General features: G+C 36.2%; 1 protein-coding gene across 5 annotated transcripts; it reads left to right on the forward strand.

Moving 5' to 3' along the window:
* The first annotated feature begins 1,165 nt into the window (after positions 1-1,165).
* On the forward strand, positions 1,166-21,374 carry LOC103710837 (flowering time control protein FCA-like). 5 transcript variants are annotated; one of them, XM_008796741.6, is made up of 18 exons: positions 1,166-1,501; positions 3,236-3,306; positions 5,200-5,278; positions 10,966-11,048; positions 11,131-11,182; positions 12,397-12,464; positions 12,839-12,905; positions 12,996-13,075; positions 13,160-13,224; positions 13,308-13,370; positions 17,881-18,073; positions 18,737-19,153; positions 19,367-19,567; positions 19,666-19,872; positions 19,952-19,990; positions 20,307-20,369; positions 20,465-20,510; positions 20,998-21,374. In XM_008796741.6, exons 1-18 carry the CDS (start codon positions 1,195-1,197, stop codon positions 21,003-21,005), a joined length of 2,109 nt encoding a protein of 702 aa, XP_008794963.2. In that variant the 5' UTR covers positions 1,166-1,194; the 3' UTR covers positions 21,006-21,374. The 5 variants fall into 5 exon arrangements, with proteins under 5 accessions (XP_008794963.2, XP_008794966.2, XP_008794965.2 ...); XM_008796744.6 differs by having other exon boundaries at positions 20,331-20,369; XM_008796743.6 differs by having other exon boundaries at positions 18,740-19,153.
* Positions 21,375-21,773: the final 399 nt, after the last annotated feature.

Here is a 21,773-nt window from a genome sequence, read left to right on the forward strand (position 1 = left end):
CCAATTCTTATTTGCTCCTAGTATTCAAATCCTATTTCGATTTCAATTCTAATTTTAATCATGAACCAAATGCATCGGAGGATACGACCATTCCGATTCCGATTCCAATCTATTCTGATTTTGATTCCGATTGTTATCACGAACCAAATATACCTTGATAGTTATTATAGCTCAAGTAGATCAATATACACCCCATTCATAGATCTAAAGCAAAAACTAGAAGATGAATCCGAATTCTGAAAAGAGATTTAGATAAAAAACAAACATATTAAAATCTAATCCTTTGAGGGCTGCAATCTATTTGGCCACGGATGAGCTAGAAATTAGATGTCGCCAATGAATTTATATAGGGAAAGAGGGCACATGTACATATCCCCTAATAATATCACTGCACAAAAGCAAAATTATTGTAATAATGAACAAATATATGTATCTACATTAAATTTTATTTTTCATGTTCTATATGGCAACTACATAATGGGTCAGCAGCCAAGCAACTTTGCATCAATGCATATGCATCAAAGACAAAAACAGATAATCCTCTCCACTGAAAGTTTTGTCTTGGGCTTCATGTCAACAAATTAACACCTAGTCAATTATTTTCTCGCAAGCACTTTGATTACATCCACTCATTCCTCCTGTATTCTTTGAGACAAATGCAGATCAATTAGTATCCTACTATTCTATGTAGCCATTTAGAACCAAAAGTATACATCCACAATTGTTTACATAAAAAATAAATTAATCAACAAAATATCATGCTATAATTTTGTAAAGAGGTACCAATATATAGCTTATGTCCTATCCTCATTCAGTTCCAAAAGGAGAGGAAAAAAAAAGTGTATTCCATAAATCACATAAGAACAAAAAAATAATCTATTTCCTCAGATCGCAGATTCGCCGTCTTAACTCTTCCACCCTCATGCGTATCGCCCGCCCCTCGGACTAGTCCACGTAAACGTCAAGCTGTGCTTATGCCCGAACAGCGGGTGGCCAATTTGGGCCAAGCTGTTCATCCTGGGCCCCACGTCAAATCGTTTATTCGCTACGTGGCGTTGGATCACTAGAGCAAAGGATGTGAAGTCTGTTGTATGCTTCACAGCTGATCGTAAACCAAGCCGGTCGCCCTTCCCCTTCCTCTCCGAAAGCCGAAGGCGGTCGAGGCGAGAGAGAGAGAGAGAGAGAGAGAGTGAGATGGAGAGATACAGAGGCGACCGCGACGGCGGCGGCGAAGTCGGCGGGAGGCACCCGAGGATGGCGTCGCGGTGGTCGTCCAGCGGGCCCGCGGACCCGCGCCACCGCTACCCCGACCACTCCCGCGGCGGAGGCGAGGGCTTCGCCGGGGCCCGCCACCACCCCTACCGAGGCCCTCAGGACTTCCCTTCCGGAGGCAGAGGTGGGTTCCGCGGGGGACCGGATGGCTTCGGCCACCAGATGCCGATGGGCGGTCCGCGGCGTGGCGGCGGCGGCGGCTTTTCCAGCAGAGGCGGCGGTTCCCCAGGTTCGTAAAGCTCCCTCCTTTTCTTGATTGATTTCCTTTCACTTGTTGCAGCTCTTTTTTTTTCTTTAGTGGTTTTGCTCTCATTGTTTCTGTGGATTTTTTCGGCTGGAAAGTAGAGGTATCATGAGATACCTATCAGATGAATTCGTTGGAACCTGTGGTTCCAGACAATGCGTGCATTAAAAATTGAGGCTTTCACCTCTTCACAGTTGATGATTTACCCATTGAGGGAAAAAATTCCCCGTATTGTTGATGATTTACCTCCCGAGGGATAAAAATTCGAGGGTTTTCTCCCCGTTCTAGTGTAATTAATGAAGAATTAGGGTTTCTAAATCGATTTTAAGCTGTAGCTCAATCTCTTCTATAAAACTAAAATAAAGAGGTAGATATTTCCGCGTCACCTGATATGGAGATGGCAGCGGAGAGACCGTTTTAAATGCATTTTGGATGCCTGATTTTACTGAACAGGTGATGTCTCCGTGATGCATTTTGTCGTCGGCCTAAACTTCGTATCATGTGTGAGAGAAGATAAAAGAGATTAACGGGGAGGAAGGATGCAGGAAGGGGAAAAAAAGGAAAATCAGATACTCAACTTTTTAGCTCCTCTGAGATACTACTATGACAACCATCACTTAAGTGCCATAGGGAAAATTGTCCTCTTGGTCTAGCTGTCTGGTTAGGGATGCTACACCACTACTGACGGCTTAAAAACTAATATTTAAGGCCGACTACTTTAAAGTCTTCAGGATAGATGAAGAAAAGAGATAGCCATGCTATGTGCAAGGAGGTTTTGAATATTGGTATGCAAAAAAATGCTCCTTCCCCTCTTTGTGAAGTGGCAGCAGAACAACTGGACTGACCCAATGCCATGTTTTTCCTTCAGAAGACTTTGAAATCCTTTTCAGGCTATCTGCATTAAATACCAAGCTGCACTACAAGAACTAACCTATTGTCATGATGCATCAGTTAAAGATCATGCTTTAAAGGCTAGAGTTTTCAAGAAGCCCTTTCCAGCTTTCTTGGACTCCATCCTTGTCAGTTGCAGTTGCGTCAATTCATGCTTGAGGATGTTTTGTTGAATTGGTATCTATAATTAGAGTATGGATAGGTGGATGATAATTTTTGCTATTTAGTCGTCTTTTGATATTGTTATGTGAAATTCATCTATACTAACATATAGAACATTCAATTTAGCGGACTTTCTTTGAACAAGAAGCATTGTTAAGATATTCTATTCTCACCGTGGAACTGAAGGAATCTTGAATTTCTGGAACTCATAAAATTTAAGCATACATTGTAAAAGTTGCTCAGATATTCCCAAGGAAGTTAGAAGATTTATCAATATATTAATGGGAAAGATTGCTGTCATCCAGTTGATACTGTCATGTTTTACACAGAGTCATAGTTTACTGAGGTGATATTTGACATAATTAACAGCATATTGAGGAATATAAAATCCAATATGTATCATATAAAAACCATAATTCTTTTCCTCTTAAACAAACATTTACTTTAGGAAGCCGTTTATCTCATATCTTGTTTTAAACATTTTTTAAATTTTACCAGATAGTTTATTAGTATTTAACATATTTTGAAATAAAGCAAGTTACACAACTAGAATATGAATCTTATAGTGTAGCCACATGTACTTTTTTTCTTCTTCCTCACCATTGTTATTTATCACTTATTTGGAGGAGGATCTTCATGATTTATCTTCCTTTTCATTATTATCAGATAATGCTGACAGGAGCAAGTTTGCTAAACTTTTTATTGGATCAGTGCCAAGGACTGCAACTGAAGAAGAGGTCAGCCATTCTTGCACTAGCATAACTACTAATTTCCCCCCCATATGGCTTGAGCATGCTATGTGCTTGCCCCAATAATTATTTATAATGATACACGCTTTATGCCTGCCATCTTCTAAAACTTTATTCTACTTTTATTTCTGTAAACTGCCGTATAATTGAAATTTTTAGTCATGCTGTTTTGTATATTTTTAGATTGTTTGTGTGAGGGGTGGGAATCACATGATTGCAATGTCAAAGGAAAGATTTGTTTTATAGATAACTAATATTGAATAATTAAATAATGAAATTATATGGCTTTTGGTGAATGCACAAAATAATAAGCATGGCCGGGGCTTTTAGTATGCATGCATGCATGCATATATATGTCTGTTTGCGGGTATATACATGTGTATGTGTATGTACCTATGTGTGGATGCACACCTATGGTCCTAGCAGGCTGTTTTCATGGTTTTCTTTTGTTCTCTGTTTAATTTTATCAATCTTGGAATATCCATCTAAACACCTTCTAAAATTCAAAAATATTTGGGACAAATTTGTCTTAAAGTGCATGTACAAACCCTATGTTCTTGAGGAAATCTCAGATATTCATATTCTTCTGAGATTCATGAATGGTAAAGTCCATAGGCATATGCTTTTGCAATTAACTTGTTAAATCGTATGCCATTTGAAATGGACAGAAAAAGATGACCAAGAATTCCTACCCCTTGTGAAGCATAGATTATTGCTCAAAATCTTCTTTATCCTTGCCAAATCAAGTAAACTCACATTGTTTTTTATGTGTTCAGTTGATAAGAATATGTTAGATGGGTAATTTTCTCTTGTTCTGATTGAGAAACAGTGAAAATTACATGTAACATTAGATGCATGTGTCCTTGTATATATTTTACATTTGAGGGATTTCTTCATACCCATCGTTTTCCTCTTTTGTGGCATTTCAACTGAACTGGCGACCACCCCAGTATAGTTAAAGGCAAAAGGCGCCCTCGAGGTGCTAGGACTCATATCATGTGGGGCTATAGGTGCCACTTGTCAATTCCTGGAGAAAGCAATAAGCTAATCTTGTAAAGGTCTTTGATAAATTTGCTAGAAATTATTTGTATATCTGTATCTAATTTAAAGGACAGACTTATCAGTAACTTAATTATTCAACCATATAAACAAACTAAAAGGCTATAATTTAGATAAAAACATTACTTCATAACAGTAAAATAAAAAAGGTATTTGATTCACAAAATTCTATTAAATCATAAAATAGACTACTTGTAAGGGTAACAACAAAACTATCAGTCAAAGAAAGGATTTAGTTGCAAAACTTAGAGCTAGAATTAGAGGAATAGAAGAAACTTAAAAAAAAAAAGAAGCAAGGTGGTGGTGGAGGCAGCACACCTTTTCTCCTTCTTGATTAGGCAAGTTGATTTTTTCCTTATCAATGCATATTTACATAGAGACCTCCTTTGGCATCAAAACCCTTACCTGGATAATGAACATCAGGAGTGGGCTTGGCCTGCAGTTCTCAATTGTTAAGATCTTTAGTAGTGAAATGAAACAAAATAGAATTGTATCCCCTTTAAAATTTTAAGAAACTTAATTCAGTAAGGGATACTTAAGAAGCTTCGAAGAAGAATGTGCCACTAAATGAGGTGAATGCTGCAGTGCCTTTCGCCCTGAATTAGGCGCTCAGGTATGTGATGCATGTTAAAGTCACTTCACTCAGGTTGTTTTAAGGTGCTTTGCTAGTGCTTTAGCTTGCTGGAGCACTGATGCATGTACTTGTCACAGATGGGTTCTTCTTCTTTATATATATATATATATATATTATATAATATATAATGTTCCTCATTTAGTATAGTAATGGATAATATAATACTATGCTACTTTATTTTGCTTCAGATCCGACCTGTATTTGAGGAGCATGGAGATGTTATTGAAGTGGCTTTGATTAAGGACAAGAGAACTGGTCTACAACAAGGTACATTCTAATGCTTCTTGTGATTTAATATGTTGGTACTTGTGTCTTTTTCAGGTTTTCTGAGGGGCTAACAGGAGCAATAAGGTCATTTTTCCTCAGTTTTTTGGACCATTGTTGAAATCATGTTGGTTTTTGGTTGGCAACCTTCCTACTCTGTCCTTCTATGCATTCTGAAGAACTCAAGACTACGGAAATGATAAAAGTTGTTTGCAAATAGCAGTGAAATTCTGGAATGCAAATTAGTCTTTCTTCAGTGCCACTTAGTGCATCTTTGAATTTTTGACAGCATTATCAAAGAAAGTCTCTGAACAATAATTAAGTCTTCAAATTTTTGTAGTAATATCATGGTATTTAATCCTGTGAAAATTGTTGTACTTCAAGTGAAAGAAGAATGCCATAAATGCTTCTGAGTGGGATGTTAACCACCATAGGCAGAATGTGTAAGATCTCAATGACCAGTATATGTCTTGCCATCGAGGTTATCAGGGTTTCAATTCATGTGTTTGAAGTGGAATTTCTACACCCAGATAATATTGTTGGATGGTTTGAGGTAATTAAACTATTGGTGTGTTGATTAATTATGATTATGGATATGCTTGATTTTGTCTTCACCTCTCAGGATCTTTTCTTATGTAGATGAAATTAAGATAAACCGAGGACATCAAGTTATCTTATGTATTGACATTTTAAAGCACGATGGGTTCGGTTTTTTTTTTTTTTCCTGTTAGGCATGTCTTGTGGATAACACATCTTGGAAATGAAATAGATAAATGAGTGGTTTGTTGTGCTTGTGATATTTTTCTTTCTGGAGTTTGCATGGATGGTTGTTGCTTCATGTGCATTACGTTTGCAGCTTTAGTCAGAGACAGATCGATGGTGATTTTATGTGCTTCTAATATCTTTGTTGGGCATGGATGGATCGTACTTCTATGTGATGCACACTTGAGAGGCACAATTATGCATGTTTCGTATAATTTCCTTTATTATGTTGATTGTGGAAAGTGATGGGTAAGGATGTATAGTATTTGATGATTAATATGTCTTATGTTGGCATTTTGATGAATGTAGACACATGACGCTAGATCTGATTGATGCAACGGTCCTATAAAATTGATGCAAGCCAGTCATTGCTAAAGCTTCCTTTTACTCATAGAGTGCTGCCTGTGTTGTGCAGATGGATGCATCCATTTTTGTTTTGATTTCTTTTTCTGTGAAATTGATGTTTCAGATTCATAAGTATCGTGTGTTGCAAATGATGATTTAGGTCTTTGCACATCCCTGTGGTCAAAGTCCAGTACTTTCCTCTCTTTCTTCTTCCTCTCTTTCTATCTCTGGCCTAACCCATTCACCACCACCTCAATTTTTGAGGAAATCTGCAAGGTCATTGTCCACAATTCCAAATTGCTAAATTAAGTAAAATGCTTTGCATATGAGTAAATGAGTGGAGCTTAAAAACTTATGCTAGTTTGTTCCTTTTCCTTCATAATTGCAAATGATGTTGCTACCCGAAATTTGGTGTGCAAGTGCATGCATTTGTGATATTGTGTCAAAGGCTGGACCATGGAGATGACATACATTGCATTATATGCCAACTTGAAGTTGGCTATCAATGTATTGTGAATTGTTGCTCTTGCAAATTCCATATGACACTTGTATTAGTTAGTTTTTTAGTCTCTTGTTTTTGAGCCTTTTTTGATCAGGAAATTTAGAATGAGATCCTGCACAGATTCTGCTACGGCACATGGATAGTGTGACCTTTGCATCATAGGTTGTTCATTTTTAAAGGGTTACTACAGTTTATTTTTTTGCTACACCAGCATATAAATTGCATTATTTTCTCTAATAATTTCCTATCAGTCTATCCCGTAATGAATATTAAATATACTTGCGAATAATCTTACAATGCATTAAACTTGTGACAGCAACAATTCATAAGCATGCAGGAGAGATTAACTGCTTGTTGATTTAATAGCTTTTCTGGACTATTGATAATCATGTTTCATATTTTACCAACTGCTGTCAAGTTGTCCAGCTTCCAGTTTGCAAGTTGTGTTCACGATTCTTGAGCAGGGATGTAATCTTCAGTTTCCCCAATTTATTAAAATTTATCTGGATATGCTTTTAAGAAAGAAACCTCTCAAGTGTTAAGCAAAGAGCTTCTATGTTGTCGTCATTGTTTCCGCATCTATATTTGTTCCACTGGCAATCGAGTTGCTTATTTCTTGTTTGTTTCATTTTTATCTCTGGGATCTGTTGCAATTGTGCCCGTTGATGCATTGCATTGACTGTTGAAGGTTCAGGAGACCAATTTCTTGTGCATTGTATGCCTGAACATTTAAGAAATGTAATTTTGTACAAATTCAAGATATTGACAATTTGAACTATGTCTCAAGATAATACCATATTTTTGGACTCGCATTATAAGAAATGATGATGCATTGCCATATTATTCAGATTTTCTATTGCTTCATTGTTATAGTTAATTCATGCCTAATAAGATCTTAGTCTCTTTGTATTTGAGAACAATTGGTTTTGGATCGTCAACATGGTCTAAGACATGGATAGGAACTGATTTAAAGTTATTTGGCTTTATGTTCGGCATCGCTGGTAATGCCATTACTTGTTATAAACTTTCACTGCCTCCGATGCATCATATACTTCGTCTTTGTTTTCTGGTAAAACATTTAGTGTGTATTTATGCCTTTCTATGTTTAGATTGCTAGATCAATGGAGAAAATTGCACACACACACACATATTCATTCATGCATGTATGTATATATATACACATTGGAGTTTTTTTTTGTCAAATCTCAACTATTATCAAAATATTAAGTGGATTTCTGAATTATATTCGTGCATCTTGTCGTCCTCCCCCAAAGTGACATTTTTCTTCTGATTTTATGTCATAAATTCTGTTTTGCTTTTTGGGTAAGTTTGCATTTCCATACATAATCTCTGGTTTGTTGCAAGTTGATATTCGATAACACTGATGTTTATCTCAAGGGATTCTGCATGGCACATATATAGCATAAAAACCTGTAAATGGTCAAAGAGAACTTTGTATTTTCTATTTGTTACTAAGCTGATATCTGCAATGCAGTCAGAGGAAGGATTAAAAATACAAAATTGAATACGAAATAAGAACAAAAGCAACTTAACATAAAGACAAAAAATTATATGAATTAAATGAAAAACAAAACATAAACATAAATGCAAAACAAGAATTAAAATGGAAAATTGAATAAAATAGGAAAAAGTAGAATAAAAAAAGTTTGATAGATGGCTGTGATGTTATTAAGAATTGTTATATTTAGAATCACTTATTTACTTCTATGTGTTTTCTTGACTTACATTTTTTTCATAACTCTCTGTTTACCCTATGGAAAAAAATCAAGAAGGAGAAGATAAATAAAAGAAAGATTTGTACATTATGTGTGATCTTCATGGATCGCTACATCACCAATTTGGATGGAATAGAGAGGCATTTATTTTTATGATACGGTGAAGAATTGGTTGTGACAGATGCGAGTCTTCTCTATTTATGTTAAGAAGAGATGCTAACCTAACCTGTTCAGGATAGAGAGGCATATAAACTTATGATTAGATGGAATACCAACCCACTTTGATCTGAATATATGAGAGGCATGTGCATCTATGGTAAGATGAGATATGACTGGAATAGACTGGATCTATCTATATTTGTGGTAAGTTGACATATTAACTGAATCTTAGTTAGGCATCTAATTTTAGGTACTATATCTTTTTCTTCTAATTTTGAATGTTTGTGTGATGAAGAGAAGACTCAAGAGATGTCGCTTTTAATTTTCATTTTTAATATAGTATACATTATGAAAATGTCTAACATTCAGGAATTTTATTGATTCTTTTGGAAAATGTAACTTGTGCATGTGATATAAATGCATAATAGTCATATCCTCATACATGTAACCATAAGAATAAATTACCTTTAGTTGATTGTAGGAACATGAATCTAGTGTTTCTTGGAATGTTTTGTCTTGCTATTGCTTTGGGAATCCAGGAGAAATTGCAACGAGTGAGGGTGCTTAGGGCATTTTATTTTAGGATGGAATTGAGTACGCAATCCGTTTACACTGACACCTTTTGAGTGGTCCTATGAAGTGCTGATCCTACATGGTTTGTTAACAGTATATTTTTTGGTTTTGTGGTAGAAGATCTTAGCAAGTGTCTAAATTTTTTTAATAAATGCTATTTTGCATGGCTGGATAAGCACTAAAATTAACAGCATTTTTTGCATTCATAGTTATTGATACGTGAAATTTTTAGTACAGATAATATATAGTTTACTATCAGATACTTGTTTTTCTTCATAAAAAATGTTTAATTAGTAAAATTATTTATAAGACATAAATGCAGGTTGGTATATAAGCGCTAATGAAGCCAGATGGACTGTTGATGAGACAATCCTCTCATACATTGTCAGAGGATTCTCTAATGTCTTTGATTATACAATGGAACATGGAAGTTTCTACCCTAATAACAAAATTATCTTATCTAAGTCATTGGATTAATGTTATTGGTTGAACATGTTACAATAGGTTACTGATCTTGTTAGTGGGAAAGATAAGGTGGTCCATCTAAATTGAGATACAAAATCAGTCACTTGTACCTTGTAAGGTAGTGAAAGACATGTAATGGATGGCCTTGATGACCTGGGAAACCTAATGCATGGCAGGCCTTATAAAATCTGGAATGATATTAACACATCCTTAGGCATATGTGTCAAAATTCAGCATCATTTGATACTTTTAAGATAAAAACCATAATTTTTGTTTCTAACACAAATTTCCAAGCTCCATCTGTTTTGGATTTAAAAGAGCAGATATCTATTTGCTTAATTTATTAAACAACAGAATGAATGTTAATATTGGATTTAAAATTGGATAACATAATGAATCTGTTTGCAGAGTTCTGAATTCGATGTGCATTTCTGATATCTATGGATGAGCATCCACATGCATGTTCCTCTAGGCATAACATCCTAATAATTTTTTAGATAAATGGTAGGAGCGCCACCCTCTTGGTTTGAATTTGAACCCTCTACCCAAATTTGTTCCCCATCACATGTGCTGAGGTGGTGGGGGGTGCTGACTAACGGATTTAAGTCCAGTTATTTTTGATGTCTTACAAGATCCTTGGTTTTTGAGAAATGAGATGCTTAACTTTGATAGTATAATCAAAACTGAACATATAGCATTCATTTTGACATTTTTTAGAAAAAAGAGTTCTTTGTGTTGTGTATCAATAAATGCATTGCACAACTTTCAATCTTAGTTGTTCATTGTCCTTCACTTTTTTTATAAATAAAATATATTTACTGTAATCTTTATGTTGTGTACCATATAAGGTTTGTGGTACCAATCGGTATTGGTGCATATTGACTGTACCGTAGGTACCGAACTGGTATGGAGTACGGGGGCGTACAGACACTCGGTATGCCGAATTGGCTCCTGTACCGGGCGTCCTGATATTGTAATAGGATGGCACTGGTATAGGATCCGGTATCGAAACGGCGTACCTTGGTACTATATAAATGTATTGCACAAATGTTACCTTTATTTGTTCATTATTCAACCATGCTGTATGAACACTATAAAAGATTTTTGAAGACAGAGTGGATCAAGATACAGAACCTTGACATCTACAGGTTGCTGTTTCGTAAAATATGCAACTTCAGAGGAGGCTGACAGAGCCATCAAAGCTTTGCATAATCAGTATACTTTGCCTGGGGTGGGTTTGCATCTGTTCTGTGTCCTGTACCCTCTTTGCTAGTTTATTTCATCTGAGAGATTTATCTTTTTGTTTTTGTCAGGGATCAGGTCCTATTCAAGTAAGATATGCTGATGGGGAACGGGAACGCCTTGGTAATTACCTGAGCTGTTAGTTTTTTATTGCACTTCTTTGACCTTGTAAATATTATTTATATATCAAGTTTAGGCGATAAGAAAAGATGGTAAGTATGTTAATGTGCAACTGCCCTCCCTATCTACATTCTTTCTATTTAATGTATGTGCAATGTTCTGAATTATATGCCTGCATTCGGTGGTCCTTTTGTGTATACTGTAACTGTAGATTTATCCACTAAAACTTAGTCATGATAAATCTAAATCAAAAATTGTAGAGTAGCTAGTTACGGTTGTTATTGGCTTAAGATTGTATTTGTGTGGCTAACACTATAGAACAAATTTCAGTCAGTCATGAATTTAAGTCATTTTTGCATGAAAGTTATAGTTAATTCTATGCAGGGTTAAGTTTCCAAATCGGAAATACTTTCATGTGGAAATAAACTCTGGCATCTAAAAATCTACATTTAGTTTTCAAGAACTTAAATGCTTCATATGTAGTATTCTTGGGAATTGCTGATTGACCATTTGAGATGCCATCACAAATTATAGGTTAGCGTGTAGATTTGTAGTCACAAATTGTTATAACTTATTGACGGTGCTGGTTTCCTGTTACTGGTCCTATCCCTGGGTTCAGCATCATAATTCTTGGAAGACATTACTGATTGTTTCAAACTCAAATGAATTTGATTTACTTAATGCTTAATTGCATCCAAGAAATACTTCTTTAAAAGAAGATGTAAGATTACAGCTCTTATTGCAAGAAGGACAAGTAGAAGGTTATTGATATTTTTCCTACCACTAATCAGTAATAGGATAATCCAGTTGGTTATAGGATTCTGATATCACTGTCCCCACTCTCTCTCACACACACCCACCCACCCACACACACATGGAAGTGGATGTCAAAGTACATAGGCTCCTTAAAAGTCAAACTCAGAAAGCATGTAATACAAGATATGGCAAAAATGACATAATGAACCTTACAACATATTTTACAGAAAAGAATTCATCGAATGCTGTTGACTGTACTTAATTTTACATGTATGTAGATGTTTATGTTGCTTGCACAAAAATATTTTCTTGTGATGCACATTTGGATGACCAATAGCATTCCAGAAATATATGGCATGTCTATTATATTGTATCTGCACATGCTCCGATTCGCTATTTGGAATTGTTTATTTCACTTCTACTGCTGATGCTTTTTAGTCTGATCTCTTCCCCTATGTCAGGTGCAGTTGAGCACAAGTTGTTTGTTGGATCACTCAATAAGCAAGCCACAGAAATGGAAATTGAGGAAGTAAGCTTTTCTCTACGCAATTTTTTCATGAGGAGGAAGATATTGTAGCTCAACATATGTACATTTTTCAGTGTAGAAATACTTTGTGCTGGATCGGGCAATCCAGTAAATTTTGACTAAAGTGATGCCTCTTCTGTATTTTGTACATTCACATGCCACATGCACATGGTCCCATTAAAGTGATGCGAGGGTTTCCACTGATTTCTTTCTTTTGGTTGACGTTTTTCTCATGCAAAAATATGTCATTTAGACATCTTTAGCAAAATGTAAAATACGGATATACAGAAAATCCTATGCTTAATAAAAAGTTTCTGCATCAAATGTTACTTTCTTCTTGTCAAGTCCTTTATGGAAGTGTGATATTTTGATGGCAGATATTTTCTCCATATGGTCATGTTGAAGATATCTACATTATGAGAGATGATAGGAAGCAAAGCCGTGGTGCGTCTTTCACAGTATATAAGCCTTCTTGATTCCTTGAATGTTTGTACCTTTTTGCTTCTTATTTTTATATTTAAATGTTTTATGAAGGATGTGGCTTTGTGAAATTCTCAAACCGAGAGATGGCAGCAGCAGCTATAAATGCCCTTAATGGAACCTTTGTGATGAGGGTAAGCTAGCTTTTTGTACCATGATTAAATGCTACATTTCTTGAGCTTATGGACAGTGCCCATGTTTGTTTCATTTTCTGCTAGGGTTGCAATCAGCCATTGATTGTTCGATTTGCTGATCCTAAAAGGCCTAGGCCTGGCGAGTCAAGGTCTCATATGCTTTCAAGATTATTTTCTTCTTTATTTATTAACAGTACTATTTGTAAATTCACCAATTTGTTTTCTATTTTAGGGGTGGTCCTGCATTTGGAGGCCCTGGGTTTGGTCCTCAACTGCAAGCACCAATAGGGGTCAGGTATGTTTTGAACTTTTGTGCTCCATTTTATAACTCTGAATTAGAAGGTGGGGGCATAACCCAAGCTTCAAGACATGACATGACAGATAGTGTGTTCTTTTGGTAATGTTGACAGATAGTGTTTGATATATTAGTATTTCAAGAAAAAAAGAAGCATAAGGTTCATGGTTTCCCTTAGTTTTTCCCCATCAATGTTGAGGATAATGAATTATATATGGAAAAATGTCAAGAAAAAGAATCTAATATAAATTCTTTGTTATAATTTTAACTCTGATGTGTGACTCCACCTTCATCTGAACACTGCCAAGGGCAACCTGGTGACCTTATATATTTTGATCTAAAAAGGATACATTGACTTTCCTTTTGTAACAGCTGAATTACACGACTCTACCAAATTTTGTAAGGAGATAGACACGAGGGGCAATATAAATAGCTGGAGTGCTCTTAGCTGTGAACTTACCTCTAGAAATAATCATTTTACAATAGATACTGTCATCTTGATGTTCTGAAATAGAGGTATAGCTAACAACTCATGCAAAACATACATTAAAAAAAGAGATTGTGACAATAAATTTAAAATTCCTAACATTTTACTGGTCTGTGGCATCACAGCCACCATCAAATACTTCCTGTTGAACAGTCATGTGCATAGCATGTCCCACTACTAGCACTTTTAACCAATAATGAATCTGCAGTAAAGTGTCAATCTTCAGTATGCTAGAATTGTGCTCTACATGTGAAAGGATGAATTACATAACATCTTTCTTAGAATCTACATAATTATGCTATAAAACTTGCATATAGCTTATGTTGTGCTCTGATGCCCTCCCACACCATAATTTGATACATTATTTTGCACGCAATAAGTATGCTTTTCTCTTTTGTCTCTTAGCATCCAAGAAGGGTGAAACAGAAAATTCTCCATTTTAGATTTACTCCTTTGAGAAATGTCAAGCAGTGGTTGCAAGTATTTGCCTGGATCCCCTGTTATAGTTTGTAAAACCTTAACCTGACCATATCAGAACTTACAGTGCCAGTTGTTTTCTCATTGCAATGTTTCATGAATGCTCCATTTATTTGTGTGCAAACCTGAATGTTCAAAAAATATACTCATAAAGCATTACTTCCTTTCTCTTTGGTTGTCTGTGACAAAAATGAACTTCAAATAATGAAGTAAAAGTTAAGTTGCAAGATATACAAGTAATGCTTCAAACTCTGAAAGACTTCCAATAGCCAAAATCTTCAATCTAGGTGTCATGCACCTGCTCCAGACCCTGGCCGGCGCGCTCTTTTTAATGCTCTTGAGCCCCTTTCATTCAAGTATCTTCCTTTGGATCTTTTCTATTGCATTTGTCAAAGTCAATCTTTCTGCAATTGTAATTACACCATTTATTGTTTCATCATTTTTTAGCCCTTATATGATGCAATTCTTAAAATTACAGACATTGAGTAGGTTATAATTTTTTAGCACTATTATTTTTATACACTCTCCATTGTCACTTCCACATCTTAAATTTTGAGAGCTCACCAAAGTTCATTTCTGCACTTGCTCTTGACTTGGAGAACTGTAGTGGCACTCATACTTCTGATACTAAACACTAAACACCATTTGCTATGCCCATTGAGGTACTTTTTATTCCTTATATGTGCCCTTAAAACTTTCTGAAAGACAGTTATTTAAAAGGTTTGAGGCTTGCTCACCTCAGGTCCTCACCTCAACTTGAGGCACTTGGGAAGATGGATGGAGCAGGAATTGCTCACCTCACCTCAACTCGATTGTACTTTCTGTTCAAGCCCAAAGCGAAACCCTTTGGATGGTTTGTCAATTTGGGCTCAGGCTTTGTTGTCTTTTAATTAGAAAGACATGTAGAGCAATATTTACAGAAAAATGTAAATTTATTAAAGAATTCAGCTAAGAAGGAAACAATTAAAGAAAATAAAAAAGCAATACAGGTTAAACATGCTGATTAATTTTGAGATTAATATTTTGTTTGAGCCTAACTTTCAGTAGCTTTGCTATGAGACAATAAAATAATAAGCATTACTTAAATAAAAAAATAGATTCAAAACAGAGATAAATAGAAAATAATATAAATTCTAATGTGAAATTGACAACATATTACCATTAAGTGGTGTGAGTCGTGTGACTGTGTTAGGTGTTTGTGTAACGCATAATAATTTTGGTCCGTTAATAGTTAAAACAGAGTGTTTTTATTTGAAGTGTTACTCCAACTAAGGACTATAAATCAACTAAGAAGTATAATTACTGCAAAGAAATGACTATGATTTGACAATCTCTATGACTGCAACAAACACAAATGATAAGTTATCTGTAAAGCATATATCAGTTCTGTCACATAAATATGAATTAACAATGTATGCAATTACTATGAAAATTACTTCATCTGTTGGTTCTACTAGTTTATGCACTAAAATATGTTTATTCATGTTAAGACTCTAGAAATCCTTCATTCCTATTTCTTCAAAAGTAGAACAATAACATGATCAAGTGAGGATTTCATAAAATGGAAGACAGTTTAAGCACTGATGATTTAAAAAACTTCAAAAGATTAATTTAAAATTCATAGAACAACATCTACTGTATGAAGACCCATCATGCAATAGGATTTCTAGATGTTCGATATGTTCCCAATAAATAAGCTTCCACTTTAGATTGAAGATGAGACCACTAGACCTAACAGAGATTGAAACATGACTAACACCAAATAATGTTGTAGTTGGTTCTAGTAGAGACTGATCCATGTAGGCTAAAGTGTTTTAATTTCAACCACAATTTCAAAGCAAGGAATGAAGTATCAAGGGAGATGCTATACAAAATGAAGCATAATCATCACATAAGCTTATTCATGGTACCATTATTGCCTTCTCATGGAGTCATATATCAACCTTCGGTAATGTTAATTGTCAAGAAGAAGGAAGGGAGAGGGATGAATTTACTAATTTATTTTTTGCCTGAGGCTGTTGTGTACGGGCTTAGCTGTTACACTTTAATTTTTGTAAGATATCCATGTCTTGTCTTAAGTTTTGAAGGATATGTAACACAATATTAACCAAAGTAGCATTTTTTGAGATTTAGCTTTCTTAGATTTATTTACCTCAATTTGGTACACTAGGTGAACTTTATCTAGATATCAACAACCATTCTTTATATATATATATATATATATATATATATAGATAGAGAGAGAGAGAGAGAGAGAGAGAGAGAGAGAGAGAGAGACTGCGCTCCATTCAAATGGAATTGGAAGAAAATCTGGTTACTTTCAAAGCCGTCCGGTCTCGCATCAATCCCGAAGTAACAAGGGCCCCGATTTATAGGTTAATGGAAGCTGTGAAGGAAAAAAAAGAAAAAAGAACCATTAATGGGAGGGAACGTGATGCAGGGGAGTGTTTTTTTTTTTTTTCGAAACGTGGTGCTGCTGTCATAGAGAGAGAGGGTGGAGTGTACGATCTCCACTCTCCCTTGCAGACTGGCCATTTCACCAATTGCTGGACCCATTTCATTAATTTTTTAGAATAAACACAAACTGGTTATGGATAAACAGAAACCTGCACTTTCTTGCGGGAAAAAATAGAAATACCTAAAGAATAAACACTAACTCCTCCAGGATAAATACAAACCCCTTAGGATAAACACCTAGTCTATATTGATAAACAGAAACACCATAGCAATAAACAGAAACTCGATCCCTCACCTTTGGTCAGGTCAGAGCTCACTCATGTTAAACAGCAAGGACGAAGTATAAACACAAAGTTCGGATGCAATATAGTGTAAAATAAATACAAACCCTATGGGAGTAAACACAAATGGGCCACAGATAAGCAGAAACTTGCGAGGTATTTGCTACCTTCATGTGCTCCCGTCCAGAAATAAACAGAAATACCTGAAGAATAAACACTAACCTTTCGTCAATAAATGGAAACACTTCAAGATAAATATCTAATTTACGACGATAAATAGAAACACCATAGAAATATAAGAGATATGGGTCCCAACAATTAATGAAGTACTTTTTTTTTGAAACATGGTGCTGTTGTCGCAACAATTAGTGAAGTGCTTTTTTTTTTTTTTTTGAAATGTGGCACTGCAGTAATGGAGAGAAAGGGTGAGAGTGTACGAGCGGCTCATTAATGCTTTCATGTTTTTCCTTAACAGCTCCTGTTAACGTGTTAACCAGGGCCCTTATTACTTCGGGATTGGAGCAGGATCGGATGGCTCCGGAAGCATCTGGATTTGCTTCCGGATCCATTTTAATGGAGTGTAGCCTCTTTATCTTTCTCTCTCTCTACACACACACACACATATATAGTTTTTGCTTATGGTCTTTTATTTATTGTCTTAATCCAAAAATTTTGAATTCTTTGGTTTATGTCTCTGCCTTTTCAAAAGAGCAGCATGAATTATTTTTGCCAGTTTTGTAAAGTTGTCTTTCTTTTGTTCATTGTTCAAATTTCTTATTCTTGTCCGTTCCATCATCTATTTGTGCAGGTCCGTACCTACGCTCAGTGAGCCAATTGGTGGACCACCCAAATTTGCTGAGCCAATGAGTGGAGGAGTGCGACCTAATGCTTGGCACCCAGCGAGCCCTGAGTCAATGGAACCATCTCCTCAAGCTAGCAGTCAGGGATTTGGCAGTAATCTAGCTGCCAAAGTTGGTGACTTGACAACATCTTCAGTTTCTGTAAGTCTCTCTGTTCCTTTATGATTAGTTATCTGTGGACCCTTTCTGTGTAGCACAGTGGAAAAAGCTTTTTATCCGTCAATTATTAGTCTCACTGTATAAATTTTTTATAGATCTGTTGTTTACTTATATCCATACAACTAATTATCACTTCATTAATTATTTATTATAAACAGTCAGAAAAGTTGACGCACAAAAGTTTTGAAACCTGACACTCCGATGCACAACAGCACATCTGTGAAATGTAAGAGGGCAAGTAAATTTTAAGGTATAAGAAGAGAACTAAAAGTACATCCAGAAAAGATGATGATTATATACATATTCTGTTGCTGGTAAAAGTTAAATTTGTGCGGGAGGAGATTTAAAAAAGTATGAAAATATAATGTGCGTGTAAAACATGATTTACTCTTCCTCCTTCGCCAGGTCATTTACGCCAATAGTTAACTGGACATATACTTCTTAGCATATACTGAGGTATCCATCATCAATTAGGAATTTTGCATCCTTAGTCAACACTTGGTTTGGATGGGCATATGCGTAAGTTTTGGACTTCATAGTGGAAACAGGAGGGTCCCACAATCTCCTTTATAGGCCAATACATTTTAATATGTAAGAAACTTTGGCTTCTCATTCACTGATATAAACTTGCAAATGCCAATACAGCAGCTTGGCAAGGTTCAAATCCCTCAAACTACGGGCTTTCCCTCCATGAGCCAGACTCTGCCATCCCAGCAGTTATTTAATTTGGGTGCACAGCTGCCTGCTTCACAAGCTTTATTCCAGCAGACCGCTGCAGCCAATGGTTTGCAGATTCCATTAAACCTACAGCAGCCAGGTATGGCTGCTGCTTCTAGCCAACAGCACATGCCTGCATCTACCATCTCTCAGCAACAGCTTCAGCAGCCTGTCCAACAATTGCCATCACAACTCACACAGGCGCTTCTGCAACAACAGGCACAATCTTTACAATTAAGCTTTCAATCATCACAACAGGCAATTTCCCAGCTTCAGCAACAGCTGCAGATGATACAACCCTCAAGTGCAACTCAGCAGCAAAATTCTCAGACTGCGAAACAGCAGGTAATCCTTGGTTTCTTTGGGCTAGACTTGGGCTTTCCACTGATATCTTAGTAAAAATTCTATTCAGTGTGTTTTAATCACCACATTTGCTTGAACATGCTTTTCCTATCATTATGTCACTGTTTGTGGAAAACCATGAAGCTAACTATATCGTCACTTTTCATGTTGCACTCTTTTTGACTAATACAGATTTTTGTTAATTGCATTTTACAGTCTCCATGGAGTGCAGTTGTATCCCAATCAGCTTCCAGCAATCCTGTTAGTACACCTACTGCTGTTACGTCTTCAAATGTATCCATGACTCCACCTCCGACAGCTAGTCAATCTGCAGTTCCAATATCCTGTGACTGGTCAGAGCACACCTCTCCTGATGGATATAAATACTACTACAACTGTGTTACTCGTGAAAGCAGGGTGATCATCCTTATTACGTTTCTTGCCTTCTTGGTCCATCATATTATTCTTTATCTGTTTCTCTAGATATGAGAAAATGTATTTTCTTGTTTTTGTAGTGGGAGAAACCTGAAGAGTTGACACGTTTCGAAGAACAGAAGAAACCGCAGCAACAGATGAAACTAGTTGCACAACATCTTCAGCCACCATCTCAAGCCCAGTCACAATCACCAATACAGCCTACCCAAGCGTCTCAAACACAACAAACACAATCACAATTGCAGCTCAGGCAGCAGGCTCCGGTGCAGTTCATTCAGCCTTTGCCGGTCAGTAGCATTTTACTTGGTTCAGCTGTAATGTAAAACTCACTTCATTTATTAATGTGGAAAATTGTCATCATCACAGTATCAAGCTTCTGGTTTGGCTAGCCAGCAAAGCAATCAGGTAAATTCTGATGATCTATTATCGTAGGTAATCTGGTACTTCATGGTTGTTTTCATGGCCCCATGTCCATACAATAAGTGTGGACATATGCTAGGGAATCTGGTGTTGCATAACCAAATAATCCCTGGTAACAGTTAGATTATTGAGAAGATTTCAGAAGTCAATGTTGAATCACTTTCTCATTTAATGGTGATCAAAAGTTACCATTTGTAGAATGAAGAAGGGGCTTAACAAACACAAACCTCTAGTGGTGATAGAATTTATTATCACTATTACAATTGCACTTAGGACTGATCCTATAAAATCCCTTCTTTAGGATTTCAATTATGCACAATTTCAGGCTGCCAATTCAATCAATGATTCAGCTCGAGTCCAACAGGTATTTACTCGTAAATTATCCTGTTTTCTTGTGCGTATAGATTCATTTTCTATTGCTGTTGCCATATTTTTCTTCCTGCATTGTAATTTCTGCAGGCAATGCAGGCTGGACAGGAGGTGGTGTGGAAAAACATGGCCACAGGTTTGCTACATTCTTTTTCCCACCCATACATTATGTCTCATGAGTTTATTTCCCTCGTATTATGTCAGTAGTTAGTTCCCCTGTTTCTTGAAACTCCTGGTCTATTTCTTTGAAATGAGTTCCTAATCCCCTAACTTGATTTGCTTTGACTAAGGTGCCGGCGCCTGAGATTTATTAGTTTCTCACATCTGTGTTAAGGGGTCACAAATTTGGTGCTTGTGGGTCCAGTTACGTAGTTCTTGAATTGCTAAATTTGAGAAGTTATACTTCTTAATAGCATCTTGAATTTCTTAATTTAGTTGCGAGTTCTAGATAAATGTATCTAATTGCTTTATCAACTGGCGGATACACTGAATTGTGATACTGCTGAGTGCATTTTGTTTGTCTTTAAAAAGCTGGAAGATGTATGCTGCAGTTTTTTTTATTGATATCTTTTATCTAGCAACCAATAGTTCATTCATGACACGAGCTTCGCGTCCTCTTTTAGGTTCTTGATAGTGCCATCAAAGGTGCAGTAAAGCAGTACATCAGAGCCATAAAACATCCCCAGGACAAGAGCTTGCAAAGTGAGAAATGTGAAAAATCTGAAGAGGAAGGGATGCGTGCTGCACTTCATCTGCACCTTAACTAATTTAATAGGAGTGGAAATGCTCTTTTTTTTTTTCCAGTGATAGAATTTGTAGGATTATTATTTAATTCAAACATATAGATCAATAAGAATCCTGTCGTTTATTTATTCCCCTATGGGCACACTCCCCAGGATCTACTCTGTTATGTGATCATCCCTCTACGTCTCTAACATCTTTTGGCTGAGCTTGTTGAACTTTGTTAGTCTCTTAACAAGGTGGCGAGTTTATGATAAAAGGATGTGGTGATGGAAAACTGGCAACTATTCTTTACAGTTTTTTTTTTTTGGTACAACTATTCTTTACAGTTCAGTGGCATTAGGGAGACAGGCTTTTGTTATGATGTTTGCTAATGACTGGGAACTGGATTGTATTGCTGGCTTTGATATTGATAATCCATGGGTCTGCTGAGTTTTTTAGTATTCGTTTTTTTTTTGGCTAAGAAATTGGAGATGTGTTTGACGTCAGCTGTTATGACTTTGTGTGGAAAGATCGTCTGAATGCAGCTTCAGCTACTATTATAAACTTCCTGCGTTTTATTGACTATGGGCAAGGTTTGTACTTTGGGTACTCGTTTTTAGGACGAACAGCTTCATGTCTGAACCCGTTTTGAGAATTTCTCGTAGAATCATTCAAA

Source organism: Phoenix dactylifera, chromosome 2 (genome assembly GCF_051530095.1).
Source record: "Phoenix dactylifera cultivar Ajwa chromosome 2, Ajwa_hap1_PhDact_Kaust_v1.1, whole genome shotgun sequence".
NCBI classification, from domain to species: Eukaryota; Viridiplantae; Streptophyta; class Magnoliopsida; order Arecales; family Arecaceae; genus Phoenix; species Phoenix dactylifera.